Consider the following 19,393-nt stretch of genomic DNA (forward strand, 5'->3'; position numbering starts at 1 on the left):
AAGAACCTTTGCAATTGAAAGCAGGGGAAGCTTTAAGCAGAATGAAGTAACATTAGAACTTGCCTAGGATTCAGAATAACTTTCAAAAAAAGAAATTATTTTTATATATAGTGGTAAGTTTTCAGGGTTTCTGCAAACTGATGTCTGAATCTGATGTTTCACTCCAACTCCATGGCAATTCTTTGAGTCAGAATCTACTTGCCACAAACTTGCCTGAACAGCTGCACAGGAAACAAGTGTCCTTTCAGTGTGTGTTTTCAGAGGCCTTCTGTCATTTTAGGTGGGCTGACTCAGGAGGACTGGCTGAAATGCAGATGGTAAAAATGAACTCTTTGCTCTATTTCAGATTACCTCTTCATGTAGAGTCTGAGTGTGATCATCCCATCCTTTATTTATAGTGCTCAGGTATTAGTTCAGTGCTGGTAGAGTTGATTATCTCTTGTGGAGCTGCTTTTATTGCTGCTTCCTTCAACACATTCACGTTCTTCATCTCTCATCCATACACACTTGCTGAACCTGGCTTAACTTGACATTTGGGATTTTAGAACAATAGATGCACCTACACACTTGTCAGAAATACAAAACCTTTGAGATCACGATTTCTCTGTTCAGTAGATACAGCAGCACTCTTTCCTTTTCTTTGCTCTTTCTTTAACTATGTAAAGTGGTATTTGATGAACCCTTGCTTCTTCTCATTTTATGCATCCCTTCCAAAAAGCCTTAGTATAATTTTGAGTTCCCAATGGAGCTTTACTGATATTTTGAGCTGATTTGCTTTTCTTGCTGCAAATGATTGTTTCTCATGTAATGGATGAGGTCAGAATACTGTGTACCCTTTTTTTTTCTCTCTGCCTGCTTTAGAAAAAACACCCCTTAGTATTGATGAAGCCAAAGATGATTGCAGGATAGACACTGACTTGTCATTATTTTGAGAGTTTTCAGTAAAGCAGCAAATGTAGGCACCTTGTCACTTATAAATGTGCTGCTTTTGAGCTCAGTCTTTATGCACAAACTTTCTGCACTGTGTGTGGCCAGGAAAACCTATTGCTCTTGCTATTATCTCAAGAGTGGAGCTGAACACATACCTTTAAAATCTATTTTCCCTTCACTCTGACCACTCCAAACTGCTTTCTGAGACTGAGACAACTTGTCTTCAGGCTGTCTTCTGTCCCAAATCCATGCCTGTAGTGCTGATACTGAGCAGAGCTGCTCGTGCCATCTGCTGCTGTGAGAGGATGACAAAATGGAGACCAAATGTAATCTCGTATAAACACAGCTTAGAGGCAAGCTAAAGGATAAAATGTTCTCATTGCTGATTTTCAGTGATTCCAGACACCTGGGAGTATCCTGTGAGGTAACTGGAAAGGGTACTTGGCTAGGTGGTATCAGGGCACACTAAAGTCAAACAAAAGGGCTAATGAGCTTGCAAAATTGAAATGTTATATGTCAGACAGGGACACACAATAAAATTAAGCTTAATTTAAAACAGGACTTTGCAGTCTGATGCTACAAGGCTTCATTTCTATGCACATAAATGCTGAATTGTACCTTTCTTTCTTTTCCTCCCTTGACGTTGTTTGTTTGTCTGGGTTGAATACAACTCCCTTTCTTTGCCAACCTCCAAGTACCAGAATACATCCCTGTGGTGGCTGCTTTACATGTACATTTTATGGAATGGTAAAAGGGGCAAATAAGTATATAATGGTTAACTGCTGCTTATAACAACATTATAAATACAAAGCATTATTCATAAAATTTATAAATATCATTCCTTGGCTTGGTAGTTGGGATCAGTGTAGAAAGCTTTCCATCACTGCATTGCTAGCACATGTAGCCATGTGTAAGTGAGGAGAAATGGGGCTCCCCTCTTCCCAATGCCCTGCTGTGCCCTTCCTCTGTGCCTCTGGTGATGCCACTGTTTTGCTGATGTGTCTGTAGATCCAATACAAGCCGTGAAGCTGTTTGTAGGTCCATTCACAGGTATTCCTCTTAACGTTTAGTGATGATTTCAATACACAATGCTGCCTGTCTGGTGGGTAAGGACCTTGAAGCAGTTCACCGGTGCTGAAGCACACTTGGGCTAAGGTGCAACAGTTGTTACATGCAGAGGATGTTGAGGAAGCAAGTGAAAGAGGCTTCTGATGAATGTAAATAGGCAGGATTTCAGATGGCTGCAGACACACCCTTAAGGAAGTGTAGATATGCATCCTTCCGAATATGCACAGGTGGAGATCAGACCAGCAGCTGTGTTCAAATAAACACTCCTTGTAGATGGAGTACTCTCCTTTCTGGATGAAGCAACTCTCAAACCCATTTGTGTGTTCTAAATCTTGTGAAAAGTTGTAAGGATCTGTACTGCACATGTGGTTTAAATTATTTATGTTGGTGCCATATAAGTAAAGTGTGCATGCCTAAGTTGTGCTTCCTACAATAATGTGTTTTTTTATTATTTTGAAGCATTTAAAATTGACTTAGAGAGGCTGGGTTTTCCCACAACTTGCATAAAATCTGTATTACAGGTAAACTGTAGCACGTAGTTGATCAAAACAGAGGATACAGCTTGAATAGAGGAAAACTGATAGGTGCCACAGAGACATGTGGTTGAGGAAAGGGAAAGAAAAATGCTGAGCTGATGTGGAAGTTAGCAGAAAAGAGAAATAAGCCATTTATTTGCACCTATATAAAAAGTGATCAGGTTTGAAAGTTGCGTTTCAGTCAATATTTTGGTTTTAGCAGAAGAGGATCAGTTCCTAACCTGCGTGAGATCACTGAACCTCCCTCTCTGAAGAGCCACTGTTTTGCAGTCGGAGTCACGGAGAGGCTAACTTTCCTAATACAACTCTAATACCACAGAGCTGTATTTATTTTGGTTTTACCCCTGGATTTTTTCTTTAATTTACTTTGGATAGACAGACTTTTATTAAAACTTAAGCTGCTTTATATCACAGGCTTGTTGTTTTTAAGGTGGTTCTTTAAAAAACTAAATTCTCTCTCCAGATTTCACTGGTGGACAAAGCAAGGGCAGGTGCCCATCCTCCATTTGCCAGGACTCTTGCTTTGTAATGTTACTGTCACAAGTTGCTCTTACTTGGGGAAAAGGTTGACAGAGCCATCAGATTTTTCACAGGTTGGATGATCTCCTGTATCAAGCACCAGGATTCAGTGTGGAAAACTGAGCGGTGTTCAGCTGCAGGCTTCCTGTGTGCTATCAGTGAAGTCATTAAAACTCCATCTTAAGTGGATTGCTTGTACAGTGGGAATCAAAATACCTCCTGCTTCACAAGGGTGAGGAGGCCTAACTTGGACATGGAACTAAAAGTGCATAGCTGACCAACACCCCTGCCTGGGTAGATGCTTTGGGACTGAGCAGCAGCACATTGTTCCTTAAGGTTGCATCACGGGGCTGCGGTTTCTGGGGTTTGTGCAAACAGCAGCCACATTCCGGCCTGCTTTGACCAGGTGATGCCAGGTTGGTGGCAGCAGCAATGTCACTGTTTGTGCTAAGCTGAATTCAACGAGCCTGTTTGCCTTCTGTTTACAGGGGAAGATGTGCCTGTTCAGTAGGCAAACTGGAACAGTTGGGTATACCCTGAATGGGGAACTGCCCCTTCCGATTGCAGCCAGTCTTGCAAATGCACATAAAATGGCAAACCCGCTGTTTTCTCAGAGATGTCCTGGGCCAGGCTTCAGTGTGTCAGAATAAGTCATGTCCTCAAGACTTTCTGTTCTAGGTCACGTTATGCCACACCTGTCACAGTTTTTGTTGTGATCTGGCTCTAAATGCTACATCAGCAACCAGTGGGCACAGCTGCCTGTCCAAAAGGGGTGTGGACTGGTGTTTACATGGCATGGCTAAGGAGCTGGACATACAGTGCCTTTCTAAGGTCTGTTAGGAAAACGCATGGCCAAGAGGTTTATCCAGGCAAAAGTGAAGGTGGGTCACAATGGACCTTGTGTTTGGGGACACTGCTTAATCACTCATCCTCTGAGGACCATTACCCAAGTGCTTTGCTCTTAACTCTGGTCACAATGGCAAGTCATCTCTCTGTAAACCAAGAAGGTTTATAGCCTTCTTCACCCTTCCTCTGTTGGGCTGCCATGCACTATGTAAGACTGTCTGTAGCTCTGTTAGCCCATGCCCTTGCGTGTCACACAGAGTGCTGAGAGCAGTGCAGAACCTTGCTCACAAAAGGCATCTTTATTCCCGTTTCCCAGCGGGAGTCCAGCCTGGCCCCACTGCGGACGGGGCCCGTAGCGCAGACAGCAAAGCGGAACGTTTGCCCCGTGTCCTGCTCCGTCAGGCACCGTCCTGCTTAGTCTCCGGCTGCCAGAAAAAGAGGCGGAGGATTGCACTGTCGGTGCTGGTGCTGGTGCTGGGCAGCCGCGCTCTCCGTGCCGGCGCTGCCCGCGGTTGTGTAACGCGGCCGGGCCGCGCTGCCCGTGCGGCCGCAGCGCCGCGGGGCGCGGGGGCGGCGCCGGGCCCTGCTCGGGCCGGTTCGGGGCCGGGCGGGGCGGGCGGAGGAGCCGCGGCACCGCCCGCCCCCAGCGCCATTGGCGGGGCCGGTCCGGCGGGGGCGGGCGGCCGGGACGGCGGCGGGGAGCCCGGGCCGAGCGAGCCGCGATCGCCGCTCCGCACCGCCGTACCATGGTGGGGGATCACTGCAGCCTCCCCGGTGAACGGCCCGTGCTCGCCCAGAGTCCCAAGCCCGGATTAAGCTGCAAGATGGTCCTGCAGGCGGTGGGCAAAGTGCTGCGGTAAGGACGGGTCCGGCGGCGGCCGTGGCGCCGAGCAGGGCAGGGCGGCTGCCCACGGGGCATCCCGGCACAGGAGGGAGCTGGAGCCGGAGTGAAAACTCCGGCCGGGGCCACGGGCGCTCCTGAGCCCCGCTCCTCTCCAGAGGAAGGAGGGAGGCTGCTTTTGGCTCCCTCTGGATCTTGAGTGGCGATCGGGAAGGCTGGAAGTTGGAACAGCAGTAAGCGCTTGGAGGGGAGCATTTGTTCACCCTTAATACTGCAGTCGGGTTTTGTTTGCGCTTTCATGAGAACTGAGTTTCCAGGACGTAATCAGACAGTGAAGGTCCTGGCTTGCCTGAATAAGGAGTCTGACCAAGATGCTACATATGCTTTGGCAAGTCTTCTACAGAAATGTTGTAAGATGAGGGGGAAAAATTGCTCATGCAGCTCAGAAGGGCTTGTGTGAACACTGAGACGTGGATGACTACTGAGACCAAAACCAGACTCTTTGGCAAAGGATATGCAGTAATTTGATTCGGAGGAGTTCTGACCCGTTCTGGCTGGTATGGAAAAACGTCACCACAAATATTAGGATTAGGAGCCTCGTTCTTCAACAACTGCAGCTTTTTTATTTTGGTCGTTTTCAGATCTTTTTCTGGAATCTGTGGAGAGTTGCAGTGCTGCTCCAAGAAGGAGCCTTGTTCCTCCAGCATAACTTTATTTGGCAAGCTTTCGGGTTCGTCCCCGTTTCCTACTGTCTGTTGCCAATTGTTAAATGTTTGTCAACAGAAACATTATCCCTCTCTTCCTCTGTTGACTCATGTCTCTCCCCAAGCGAGTTTAAGAGAGCCATTTATTAAAGCAGAATGTTCTGATCACAAAGCGGCTGAGCTCTGGCTGGGGTTTCAGCTAGAGGAGCTCGCTGAGCTTGAAGCAGCCTTGGTGGGAACAGCTGCTTAGATTTGCTCTTTAAAAAGTCCCATAGTGCAGTTGGGGTTTTTTTCCCTGTTAAAAATATTTTCCCGTAGAAAACATTAATTTAAAAAAATCGAGGTTTATCTTTCAGCTTTTTAATAAGTTTAACGCCCCTTCTTTGCATTTTTGGGGGGCAGCGTGTCTATAATTCAATATGGTGTTACACAGCTGGTCATATCATAAAATCCTTTGGCCAGCGACTTGCTATTCATGATGTGAACCTTTTGAAGTTTTTGGTAGCTGTTCTGTTGGCAACACTCCCAGGTGTAAATAGATGGGTGCCTCTGTAGGGAAGAATTGCCAAACCTTTTGTTGAGCATCTATGGCTGTTTATTTTAAACTATAGGTAAGTTCCTGTGACTTAGAAGTGAAACATATATTTTTAATTTGTTCAGTGCATGCTTTTTAAAAAATGGAACATTAACATCAGCCTTTCTCCTCCCACTGGAGTACGTGCAGAAATTGTGCATAGTTTTGTTTTTCTTCTGAGATTGATTTTCAATGTGTACTATAAAACTGTTGTGAAAGCAGGAAAATATTGTTGTCACACATTATGATATGTTTTGGACTCGTGAATTAATAGCATAACTTTATTTTGTTGAGCTGTTGAGCTAGATGGGAGTGATTACTGTTTTGTAGTTAAATGTTCTCTTAATGTGTCTTTTTGTTCTGGGTTATCTCCTTTTGCTTGTGGTTAGAGAGAAATGTGAAATCACAAAAACTTTATTTAGATGCTATACTGGTTCTCTTATTTATTCTCTAGAATCTGCTTCAGATGCCTTATCTCACCTTACGTGTTTTACGTCATCTTGCTTTGTTCTGTAAAACATAAACTCATCCTATTCTGTAAAGAGCTCAGGCAGTGTGAAAGCACAGGCACTGGTGAGGAGCCAGGTAAATACTACATCCAATCAAAGGTTCCTTATTGCAGAAATGGGATATTAGTGCTTCAGAAAGTGTGAGCCCCGTCAGTGATGGGGGAAGGAGCAGCCACGTGGGACCTCCTTTAGGCCAAAAATGTGTCTTGTTGGTGACAGCTGGGATGGGATTTCTCTGAGCAGAGGCACCCACAGCTGAGCTTTGTCCACCTTATTGTTGGTAGAAAAGAACAGGGACCCTAAATGTCCTGTGTCTGAATGCAGAGGTGCACTGCCTGCAGTGACAGTGACTACCTCACCTGGTTTTATGCAAGTTGTTGTAGTCATAAGAAGTTAAATGAGATGTATCCCAAATTACTGTAATATCTTGCCATCTCTTTTAGAGGAAACCTATCAAATACCACTACTAAGCTTGGCCACCTGGAACTACTGATGGAGTTTTTTTGCAGTCTATACAATGCTAAACTCTGTATGGAGTAATTTTTCTTCTGTTGATCAGGCCATCGCCAGTGGCTTGGTGATGAGATCAAAGGATATCTTGCTTGTGCACAGCCTGGTGTTATGAGCAGCCCCCACTGCATTTTTAGGCCCTTTTCTCAGGCCTAACTGGGAACTGTCATGATCACAGTTTCCTCCCAGCCTTCCACAGCCTGCCAAGGAATTGCAGAAATTCACAAAGGATAAGGGATAGAATGCCTACGTTGTCTCTAAACTGCCTCCACTTCCGTCCCTCTCCTGCTTGTGAATGATAAAGCTCAGGTATTCTTGTGCAGTAGTCGATCAGTTTGATTTCCTGCATAGCAGATTTGTTGTGTTATTTACATTGAGTGTGAGTAGTTCCAACTAACACTCGAAGCTTTTAACGCACAAGTTGCTCTCATTAGTAGGTCCAGCTCCTCCTGTCTGCTGGGTGCTGTGTGTGCCAGTAACAGCTGCCAGAGGAGGAATCAATACACCGAGGAAACGAGGAGGGAGGTGTGAGGAAGCACAGAGACTTCATGAGAAGAGCAGTCCTGAGAACCCGAGAAGAGTTTAAAAGAGCGTGGGGGAAAGACAGCTGAACCAGAAAGGGGGAAAAAATGTAACAAAAGCAACAGATGTGTTCTCAGTCTTTCTAATTAATGTTTTATGAAAGCCATGGTTAGGTTTATTGCTCTTTTAAATTATTAGTGATTCAGCTCTGAAGAACTGTGGAGATGCTTGTATCTTTCATCATATTGGTTAGTAGACTGTGTTTAACACTTCAGGGATGGGACCAAGGCCGTGCACTTGTAATGATTAAAAAAAATTGAGACACCAGTAAAAAAGTGTCATCTCCCCTTTAAATTAGTCACAGCATAGCCTGGAAGTCCCTTAACATGGTGTTTAATTAGGGCTGCTTAATTTAATTTCACTTCATATGTTTTTGAAATATGTTCATGTCATTTTTTCCCCTTTTCTGTAATGAATTGTGCTGTTATTTAGCCCATAATTAGAGAGGAAGAAAAACCTAAAATGGGTCCAGTTTTTCTGTTTTTTGTTATTTTGATTTCTTTGAGTTAGTGGTTCTTATAAGGCGTGGAAGGAGAGAGGGCAAAGAGTATAATGTCAAAACTTGCAATGTTTTTCTATTTTTTAGCATTATTTCATTAATTGTGCGAGTTTCTTGTGGCACCATGGATTCCTGTCAGCTTCCTTGCAGAGGTCTGCGTTTTACTGGCCTCAAGCAGCACAAGAGGAAAGAAGGCTCAGGTTCCTGGGATCTCTCCCATTTTTGGTCCCAGTGGGTAACAGAGCCAGCCTTAAGCATTTTTCAGAGCCACACGCTGCTGAGTTCAGGACAGAATGTTCAGTGCCTGTGCCAGTGCCAGAGTCCTGGTGCAGATGCTCAGTGTGCTTGCAGTGCTGTGACACTTTGGGTCCTGTGCTGGCAGTTTTCAGAGGCTGTTCCCCATGCAGCTTCCTAGTCTGTGTGTTTCCTTTTAAGTCTCCAGAGGAACTGAGTCCCTCTGGGGTAGTTGACTTTTAATCAGGGATACAGTGGTAGGAAAGAGGAATGATGCAGGCTACAGAGTTGTAATGTCACTGTGTAACATCTTTTGATAAATTACAGTATGGTTTATATGTACACACTGTCCTGGAAGAGTGTGGAAATAGATAAGTTAAACATCCCCTTTCTCATAAGAGCCTCCCTTTTTACAGCATTGTACAGACATTGATTTGGATACCAACTAAAAATAAAACAACCAACCCCACTCTTTTTTGGGTAAGTGCTTTTCAAGAGTGTAGTTACTTGTCTTTAGTGATAGGGTGATAATGATTGTTTCATTTGGATAAATTAACAACTTTGAGTTGGCATTCTGGATGCTGCCATGTATTTTTATAGCCAGCACTCAAAAGCTTTTGAAAAATTAAATCCTTCTCTATTTCTCAATTCATAGCAAGATGAAGTAGAAACCAGCTTGATTTTGACATTGTATTTTGGCTTTAGGTGATCAGGCAAGGTTGTCTTGCTGTGTTCATGAACCGGGACATAGATGGGTAGGAGCAGAGAAGCTTCTCTGCTGCCTGGACGCCCATGGCTGAAGACAGCTGTTGTCTGTGATGCTTGTGTGGACTAAAGCAAATATTTAGAAAATCAATCCTGTTTTATTCTAATTTAGGCAGAAACATTTTTCAATAATTTAGTCTGGTTCACAGTATTAGAAAGTAATTAGAAGAGCCTTGTTTAACACTAGCTAATCTGATTAATGCAAAAGCCTGGGACAGACAGAAGAGAAGGGAGGGAGGACAGTATAAAGGGAAAAGGGGCTTATAGGCAAAATGCTCTTCAGAGCCACGTTGGCTATTTTTATCCTGTTCTTTTTCTTTCTCCCTCCCACAATTTTCCATTGTACTGAAATAGTTCAAAATGTTTGGTTCAGGGCAACTGACATCACTAGTTGTCATGCTGTGTCCTGCTGAATATTTCTGTAACAGGAGCTGATTCCCCATACAATGATGGCATTTTGGGACTCTCAGCTGCTCAGAAAGGACTGGTGACACTGTGGGGCAGTAACATCTTGTGCTTTGGCAAGGAGAGACTCTGGTGGCTCGTCTGTGTGAATGAGAGCATGGATGCGCTTGTGGAGATTGCTCTTTGACGCGAGTGTCCTGTTCTTGGGACAGAGCTGGTGACAGGAGGCAGGCCTGGGTGGCACTGCCAGCCTGATAGGCTCATCTGGCTGGGATGTGCCTCCTGGAGGGGCAGCTCTCCCTGTGTGTGCTGGGTGTTCCCAACATACACAGGTAGCAAAGTCTCTTCTGGCTGTAGGCACAAAACCTGTAGTGCTCTGCTTGATGTTCAGCCCTCCGGCAAGCTGTTGGATACCTCTGGCAAAGCCATGCCATGACTGGGGCTCTTGCTGGAGCTCAGGACTTGGAGCTGTGCTCTGCAAAGATGCTGTGTCTCACAGGTGGGTCCAGCATGCCAGGCCCTCCTCTGGTTCTTTGGGATAATCCTCTGTGAAGCCTTGTGAACATTACTGAACCATGTACAGTGTATTGCCTTAATGAAGAACTTGGTGTCTTTCTTCAGAGGTATTTACAGCATGGAGTTGTATTTAGGTTATGAGTTCCACATCCTGTGAAGTGATAGCCAGAGGGAGAGCACTGCTAAAATTCTCTCTGTTGAAACAACCCTCTAAGGTGTCTCCAGAGCTCGTACAGAAAGGGCTCCTGGCCAAGGTTTAATAGCATTTTCCTCTTGTTTAGAGGTAAAAGTATGCTTGCTTCTTTTTTCACTGAAGATGCCTCCTGGACACTTTACAAAGAATAGATTTGACTATATCCTCAGACTTGTGAAATTATTCACCCTTCTTTTATCTTGTTTTCTTGGTATGCATATAGAATTCATTCCAGATTTTAGCTGCTTGTTTCAGTCTGGAAGATTATTTAATTTCTGTATGAGCAAAGTATGAGTGTGCAACATTCATCCTTCTGAGAGTTGACTGCAGTTCCTACTTTGTCTCTTTTTTTCCTATGTTGCAATAGCCCATGTTTCTGGTGCTGCTCTTTATGGGAAAGTTGATCTATTTCACACAATTTCTGTCTGCTGTTCTCTGGGATCTCAAATGTCTGTGCACTCCAAGACCTTTACCAGGTAGGTTTTTAGGAGAAAAAAAGTCCTCTGTGGAAGAGCTTTTCTCTTGCCATTCTTGATTTTTTTTTTTTTTTTTTTTTTGAAGAGGTGTGGTGTTAGGAATGTGAGCTCCCATTGGTTGTCCTGTCTCTAAGATGATTGAGGCAAAATCTATCTGTTCCTCTATTGTACTGTGACTACACCAAAATTGAGTTTGTTAAAGTGTTATTTTGTTGAGGGGAATTTTTGAATTAGTTTCTTAATCCCTGGTGCTGTGGGGTTCAACAGAATCTTAACTAAAACTTCAGCAAATTGCTGTCAGAGAAGAGATGTTGCATTTCTTTTAAGAGCTGCCAGCACCTAGTCTTTGGAAGGAGGATTGGATATATGAATTAACCCTTTCTTCCAGCTTTCTGAAGAACAAACCTGCTTCTTTGAGTGAATGCATTAGCACGTTGAGTGAATCCATTAGCACAGAAGCCAGGTTGATTGAGTTGGTCAGAAAATTCTTCTCTGTTAATTTTTCAAGTTCTTTTCTGTCTGGTACAGAAATAAGTTTAGAAGTGCTTCTGCTCAGACAGCAGGAACATGTGGTAGCAGATGCTCCCCAGGTGAAAGGAACACTGTGGATGTCTGTGTGATTCCTTTTATTTTTATAAAAAGAAAAATCAGCAGTGAGTGCAGCTGTCCTCAGAAGGGCAGGTAGTGGCACAATATTAAAATTCTTAGCTTACTATCAGGAAAAAGTAGTCCTGGCACACACCCCAAAGTACATGGAGTTACTGAAGAAGGAAGGTTTGGGTCTCTTCATTGTTGGTTTCTGTAACTCCTCACAGAGGTGGGACGATGTGAGGTGCACCTTGCTGGCTCCACTCACACCCAGGCAGGCAGATCTGCTCTTCAGGACAATGTGTCCACACATCCCAGGCTCAGAACAACACAGCCTTACAGGGAAGGTGCTGACTGTCAGCAGGATGCATTTAGCACAACAGGGAAAGGAAAATTCTGATAAAGAGGCTTTGCTGATTCCTTCTTTTACAGAGTCCCCAGTTTTGATGTGACTGATAAATTTCTTTAGAATCATGCAGGGAGAAGATAAAGCTTAGGTCTTGAGACCACATTGTGTGTGGGACAGAGGGGAAGCTCTATTATCTCTCAACTGAAATAGCTATTTCTGTTGCTTTGCAGCATAGAAAGGTGTTTTCATGTCTAGGTATATCATTCAAATCAGTACATTTCTAAATCCACACATAACCATCCCTTGCTTTGAGGAGTGGCTCTGAGTTGCACACTTCTGGGGCAGAAGTGTGGCTCCACGTTGGGTTTTGAGGAATGTCTCAGGTGTTGGTCTCACTGCTATGAACTGATCAGTTGCAAGTCCCACATGAATGGTTAAAGATCCTTTTTGTCATTTGCTCATGCAGCCAAGGCAACAAAACAACTTTAGTATACAACTGTGCATCTAATTTTAGTATTTGTTTTTGAAAACTACTAGTTTTCCTTAGCCAATTTCTTGGTTTAATTAAAAGACTGAATTTGTATTTTAACAGGTTCTTGGAGGTAACAGTACGAGTTTGGGTATATCTGTGGGTTTTTTCCTGGTTTCTGGTGGATCATTATATCTGTAAAGGTGTCTCCACTTGCTTTTCAGTCTCCTGTGCTGTATTTGGAAAAGTAATAAATTAAGATTGGGAATCACTGCTGTCCCACTAGCTAATTAACAGTGATCTAACTGTACCAGTAATTAAACCATTACCCATCCTAATATTTTTTTCAATCAGTCATTCAAATGTTCTTTACTTTAACCTGTGAATCCACAGTTTGTGTTTTAAACAGATATTTTCCTTCCTCTGTTGTACAGAAAAGCTACAATGTGGTGTTTTCTAAGAAATTCTGAAACAGCTGTGTGCTATTGTTGACAAAACTGAGCAGAGCATTGCATCATTCTGTCAAAAATCTTTAAAAATTAACTGCATGGTTACACTAGTGAAAGTTTGTACGTATCATTTGTTAATGAAAGTTACCTAGTTAAGATAATGCTTTGATTCCTTTTCCCACTGACTTCCTGAGCCTGTGAGGAGACACACAGTTTATGGCTTCTATGGACTTCAATTTTTAAGTTTAGCAAGATAGTTCACACTAAAGCTGAAAGGCCCTGCTTCTCCTCACAGGTTCTGGTCTAAGACATGCCAGGAGAGATTGGATTTACCTGAACTGATTTGGGATTAAATTAAAGCCAAAATATTAACAAAAGGGGGAATTTTTTTTTTTTTTATGTCTGCCATTGAGAAGTGACCTTGACCCATAATATTTTCTAGTGAATAAATTTCCTTCCTAATTAAAATGCTGTGGTTAATTTAAAGTGTAAGAGATGAGTTTGTGGAGCTTGATACAGAGGATGAAAATTTTAGGTGGGGCTGCTTTTGTACACTGGTATTTCTTTGCCCAACCTGCTCAATAACTAATGAGTGCTAGGTGATTGAATTCCCCCCAGCTGTGTGTCTCAATGCAGCAAGATGCACATGTGTGTGCTAGTACACATGCTTTAACACTGAGGTGACAGGTGCAGGCATGCAAAATTGCTTATGAATACTGAAAACAAGTTAGGTTTTTTATTTTTTCCCCCCATGCTGTGTATCCTAGTTTATACTGCAAAGAAAGCTGAGGTGTTTGAAGTAGCCGTGTTGATACATGTGATTCCATGTGCACTCTCAGTTGTGGTGTGCCCTAGCACATTTCTGTCTCATTAAACCACATTTTTTAGATGGAAAGCAGACAGAGTTTATGTGAAGGTTTTAGCTGTTGAAGTCCTGCCTACTGTGTGATATAGGTGTTGTTTTCCAAGGTGGAACTGTAGCAGGAAGGCAGGTGCTGAACTTATTTTCAGTCTCTTCCCTACAGAAATAACTAACGTGTCCTTCTGCTGCAAGACACCTTTTGTGCCTAAATAGTTGTAATTTCACATTGCAAGTATGAGACACTATATGCACCCATCTCCCAAAACACAGTATGTGGGTAAGCTTGACCTCCATATCTAACATGGTTTTGCAGTTGCAGGTTTTCTTTAGGCTACAGTGGTGCATGAAACTAGTCTGTATTGTCAGGTAATTTTTGGTTGTTGTCATACAAAGAGAGCTTGCAAGGCAAGATGGCAGTGAGGAAATGAAACCATTTTTTACAAAGGCAAACTTGTCTGCACCCTGGTACTCTCTGAGCAGAACGAGCTGTCTGCATTTGTATATCTTGGGCTATATAGCAAGAAGTCTGATTGCTGAAGCCAGGTTGCCATGGTGAAATGATTCCCAGCAATTAAAGCACAGCTCCATCCTGAAAAGCAACTCTGTGCAAGCTATGTTGTGAAATGCTGCATTTACAAGGCCATGAGGTTTCCAAATCAAATTTGCTTGGTTTAGAAATAAAAAGGTGGCTTTGCAGTGTTCCAGCTCTACAAACCTCATCAGGGTTGGGACATAACAGTGCCTTCAGTGATTTATGTGCTCTGGTGGTGAACTCCCTCCCCACAAAGGTGCACCACAGGGTACTGGATGTGCTCATCTGGAGATAACAGGGCTCTATCAGAGTAGCCAGGAGGAGCAGTTGCTGCCAAAACCTGAATTTAATAGTGACGTATAAGTCAGAATAACTCTGTGTTCCAATAGGAGATTAGAGGATAATAAATCACTGATTAAATTAATAAACATATCAGAAAAAACACAGGGAATAGATTTGTTAATTGAGAATTTTTTGTGGTTTTATTACAGTACATTAAATTTTCCTTTCAATTTGGAGAGTTTAAAAACTTTAAAAGAGAGATAAAACTTTTTTTTCCATTACATTGTTTTTCCTTGTTCTCTGCAGGTAGTATTTCTGGCCTCCAGAGTTTCAAATTGTCAAATTAAAAAAATACTGCTCTTAATATAATAACAAACCTGACAGATCTATATTTGTCTCCCCCAGTGAAAAAGATGTTAAAAGCCGCTCCAAAACTTGCTTTCAAATCTTGGTGCAGATCACTTGTTCTCAAGGCTCTGTGGGTGACCTTTACACTGCAGCACGTGTAACAACCAGGCTCTGCCATTGTCTGCTTTCAGTTGAGAGTAAATTTTCTCCTTTCCCTGTGTGTTTTAATTAGAGAAACATGAGGTATGTTGTAGATCTCTGCCTTGGACTGCAGTATTTTTTGTTTTAGAGAAGGAACTATTTATCTTTGCTGGTTTCCAAAGGTCCTTGGAGAACTAGCTGAGATGTAAACATTTCACATGTGCAGATACCTGTGCTGAAAGGAATCCTGGCCCTGCTGTGTGGCTGCAGTATGGGAGGATATTTACCAGTGGAGGCTGCTGAGGAAGCATTTGTGTTGCTTGAATTCTAATGGCATTTTTCCTCTAAGGGAGGCAAGGATACAGGAGCATCCTTATCTTGGTATTGTGTATGGGCCTGATGGGTTTGGAGTGTTTGCCTGGGGACTGAAATGAGCTGTGTGTTAACAAGACAAAGCCCAGACCACAGCTCCAGCCTGCATTTTCAGCTGATGAATGGCTGGGCAGAGATGTCCTAAAGAGTCAGCATGGAGTGGCCTCTCCTGTCCCCACACCGGGGATTTGGGGTTTGCTCTCTTTCTGGTCAGTTTTGGCTTCCTTTCAGACAGTTTGCCAACTGGAGACTTAAAAAACAACAAAAACAATAGCCACCACTCCATGTCATTCCCAGGCTCAGGACTTGGGCACCTCTGACTCAGTTCTCTGCTGTGTGGTTTGTTCTAAGCATTGAGTAAATTAATTGTTACAACACTTAGTCTATGACCTACTGAATCTCTGTTACCACAGACCTTATTTGGCTCCATGTAGAGATGTTGAAAGTAGGAAAAATTAGTCCTTTTTATTTCCTATTCCACAAATTACCAGAAATCTGGATTGTAGTAAATTGCTGAAGAAAAGAAACTTGCTGAGCCTTCGTGCTGGCACCTCCTGATTGGGATATGTGAGGGCTTTTTGCCACCAAGGTAAAAGAGAGCATTTCAAAATGAAGGACAACTGCATATTGCTTGGATAATTTTGTTCTTTCTAGTGAATTGTTTCATTTAAATGATATCACTGGCTCCTAGAAAAAAGTAATCTGTTTGTTTCCCAGTTGTGTTATCTGGAGGGGAACCTGGAGAGGGCAAGGACTCTGCAGTCAGGAAGCTGGAAACCTCTGTTCAGTCTGGGGGAGGAGTTCTGGCAGGTGGGCCCAGGGAAGAAAGGGAGAGCTCCAGTGTTCCACCACAAGAATGCACTGTGCACATTTTTGTAGCATTAGCTGAGCTGCAGCATGCCTGGCCCTGCCTCTGCAGCCTTCTTCCCGGAGCTGCATTGGAGACAAGCTGGGGGACCCTGGGCACCAGCAGCCCCTGGGAGTTGCTGTGCCTCTGAGACACCTCTGTGGGCAAACACCCAGCTTGTGCTGGGAGATGATGCACCAGGGAGGTAAGAAGAATCATAGCTGTTTGGGATGGAAAAGACCCTTGAGGTCATTGAGTCTGCCATTAAACTGTATCCACACATCCTAAATACTTCCAGGGATGGTGACTCCACCAGTTCCCTGGGCAGCGTGTTCCAGTGCCTGATAACTCTTTGGTGAAGAAATTTTTTCCTAATACACAGCCCTGAGGCCATTTCCTTTTGTCCTGTCCATTGTCACCTGGGAAAAGAGACCTTTTCTTGCTGCAGCCTCCTTCCAGGTAGTTGTAGAGAGTGGTGAGGTAGCCTGAGGCTCCTTTTCTCTTGGCCACACAGCCCCAGCTCAGTCAGCTGTTCCCTGTAAGACCTGTGCTCCAGCCCCTTCACCAGTAGGTGGTGGGTGGGGAGTCCTACAGAAGGGCCTGATGTGCCAGACGTGGCATGGTGCAGGTGCCCCCTGTTCTTGCTTTTCCAGCAGCACCAGCTGGAGCTCAGTCTGGCCCTACAGAATGTTTTGGGCTTTCTGTTGAGAAGCAGCATTATGAAATAATGTTATGGCACTTGTCATCCTTAACATGCCTGCCATGCCTTGGCACCGACTGTTTACAGCAGAGCATCCGGAGGCCAAGCAAAGATTCCCTTTTAAGGCAAAGAGCCACTATGAGAATCCCAAAGAAAAAGTTTCCCTGGCATGTAGGGTACATTCTTCTTTCCTCCTCCTCTTAAATAAACTATTAGTAACTTTTAAAAACAGAACAAAAATGAAGAAGCAGGGCCAGAAATGCTGCCAAAGATGCTTTATGCTGCACAGCCCCCTTAGACCTGTGCAGCAACCAAGCCCTGGAGCTGACCCAGGGCAGGAGAGGGGAAGAATGAAGCTGAGGTCAGAGAGGTCTGTCAGAGACCTGTGGCAGGAGGAGATTGGAATGGAGACTGCTGTAAAAAGCTTGGTCTCCTTCCCTTCTGCAGTGCTGGAGAAAAGTACCGTGCACAGCAATCTGAGAACAATTGCACTGAATGCTGCACTGGGATTTGGACTTGCTTTCCAATACCTTGCACAGCTTCCTTTCCCATGCTGATGTTCTTTTCTTTCCCAGTCCTGAATGTGGATGTGTACATCCAGGATTTGTGTTCTGGGTGTGCTGTCACGTGGCATTTCCAGCTGAAGACTAAGCAGTGATCTGGGTTAAAACAGGGCATGGGATTGCAGAAAAACCTCCAGAGGTGCTAATCTTGTGCTGTTTCAAAGAAAGAGGGGAAATACAAACATCATCTCTAGCAGTGTTCTCAAAGAAAGGGCAGCTTGACTGATGTTTGAGGAAGCTGTTATTCCCCTTTTTGTGCATGCTGTACAAGTATAAACAAAGACACTGAATTACCAAGAAGGGATTTAAGTTCTGTAGCCCTTCTAAGTTCTGCAGCCCTTCTAAGTTTCCAATTCTTGCTCTTAACTGAGGAGAAAAGGCAATGGGCTGCTGGGTAGGAAACTGGACAGCCTTCAAGAGTTTGTTCCTGACCCGTAAGAACTGGCGTAACCTGCTTCTTCATTGTTCTTGTCACTTGGACTCGTAAATTGCAGCTCATAAAACTGTTTCCTTCCTGCTATGAATGGGTTCAGCACTCCCGTGCTTACGCAGAGTGTTTGTAACCAGAAATTAACTGATAATTTCTTTACAGTAAAGGGCCACGTAAAAAGCCTATAAAGGTAAAAAGTATATCTGTGAGCAGCTGACCTGGTTTACCTTACAAAGCTGTAGCCTTCTGTGCATGGCTGAAATCACGGTGTTTTTCCTTTCTGCAAAGGGAGTGCATTAGAGGAAGAGACCTTGAATATTGGAATTTTTTTGCCTTAATGTGTTTTACTCCCTCTTCTGTTCCTCTCGCATCCCCTTTGGCTCCCTAGCCAAAGAAGGGAAGAGGAGAGAAGCTAAAATGCAAACATCCAGTACACCTTTAATTCTGAATTCTAAGCCCTTATTCACTGGAAGAATAAAAACAGTGTTCATAAAGTTTGGCCTGAAGGGCACTGCTCCAATGCTGTCTTACTGCCTCTCCAGTTTTGTCTTTTAAGAAGCTAATCCCTATCCTTAGAGTGCCAAAAAAGTGGGTTTTGGTAGGATTACTTCACTTTAGAACACTTCATATAGGATGCGTGTTTTGAAACACACCACTTCAAAAAGACATTTTAAAATTGCATGATAAAAACTCAGAGGCCCAGATAGTTTGAGATATCAGCTAGTTCAGTGTGTAGAGTGTACTTGGAATATGGTGTTGCTGTTACAGACAGTAATCTATGTAAAATGTTCTAGTTGGGAGTGCACCATTTAAACCCCAAACGTTTTCAGATTGTGAACTATACAAATTGTAAAATGCAAGCCAAGTTACTAGAAAATAACCCCCAAACCTTTGAGTGTTGTTTTTAATATAATTTTGTAATATTTCTGTGGGCATCTTTGGTTTTGATGTTCCTTAAAACAGTTTTTTTCTTTTTGTGTCATTTTTTTGTGTGCATTGCTGTGGACTGCAGGGCTGTACTCTCACCAACACTAATGGAATATGTCACAGCTGGATTGACAACAGTGTAGACCTGCTCTGTTCTGAATTTGTGGGAATTGCTAGGATTATAGCAGTTAACCTTGTGTAAGGGATAGGGTCAGTTGCTAAAAAAAGCCCACAAAATCCCACCACATTAATCACAAAATATGTGTCTTTGTCCTATAAGGTTCGTGATCCATGGTGATTTTCATCCTCACAGACTTGAGATGGCTTGTGAGTTTTGAAGTTTGTAAACAGAGACAGATTTGCCATGTGAGGCCTGTCAGACCTGTTCTGTAAATTTTCCAATGGAAATTGAAGTGTTTGAGATTTGGTTGGAATCTGAAACTGGTGCATGTTCCAGAGGGAGTGATGGGAGTTTTACCTGCAGCTCTGGTCATCACCACTATAGGCTTTTAAAATAACTTCTTTAACTTTCTAAAGTTACTCTTACTTCTATTTTAATATGCCAGATTAAAATGAGAAAACCCACTGCTAACATTTCCTTCCATAAGGAAAAGTAAACAGCCATTCATCCCAAGAACAGTTAGTTTGGTGTGGAGGATGGAGAAGGGGGATCAAAGTATCATCAGTTGTCCTTGGAGAGATTTCAGTTTCAGATGCAATGTGAGAAGCTGCACAGCTTGCTGGGGACAGCAAGAAATTATTTTAGCTGTGCTGGTTTGCTCTGGAAAAAAGGAATCCTGAACTAGTAGAGATCATCTAAAATAGCA

At 43.4% G+C, this 19,393-nt stretch overlaps 1 protein-coding gene across 3 annotated transcripts in view; it reads left to right on the forward strand.

Annotated features, from left to right (window-relative positions):
- The window catches only part of MOB2 (MOB kinase activator 2), a 109,267-nt gene that overhangs the window by 74,896 nt on the left and 14,978 nt on the right, over positions 1-19,393 (forward strand). The window contains exon 1 of one of the 3 annotated variants that reach the window (XM_054634852.2): positions 4,549-4,755. The exons of 1 other annotated variant lie outside the window; for it this stretch is intronic. In XM_054634852.2, coding sequence (XP_054490827.1) covers positions 4,646-4,755 — 110 coding nt within the window. In that variant the 5' untranslated portion in view covers positions 4,549-4,645. Of the gene's footprint in view, positions 1-4,548; positions 4,756-9,890; positions 10,022-19,393 lie in introns of those variants that run through there. One more of the 3 variants, XM_077179931.1, reaches the window with a different exon arrangement.

The sequence above is a fragment of the Agelaius phoeniceus genome, chromosome 6, assembly GCF_051311805.1.
Source record: "Agelaius phoeniceus isolate bAgePho1 chromosome 6, bAgePho1.hap1, whole genome shotgun sequence".
Classification (NCBI taxonomy): Eukaryota; Metazoa; Chordata; class Aves; order Passeriformes; family Icteridae; genus Agelaius; species Agelaius phoeniceus.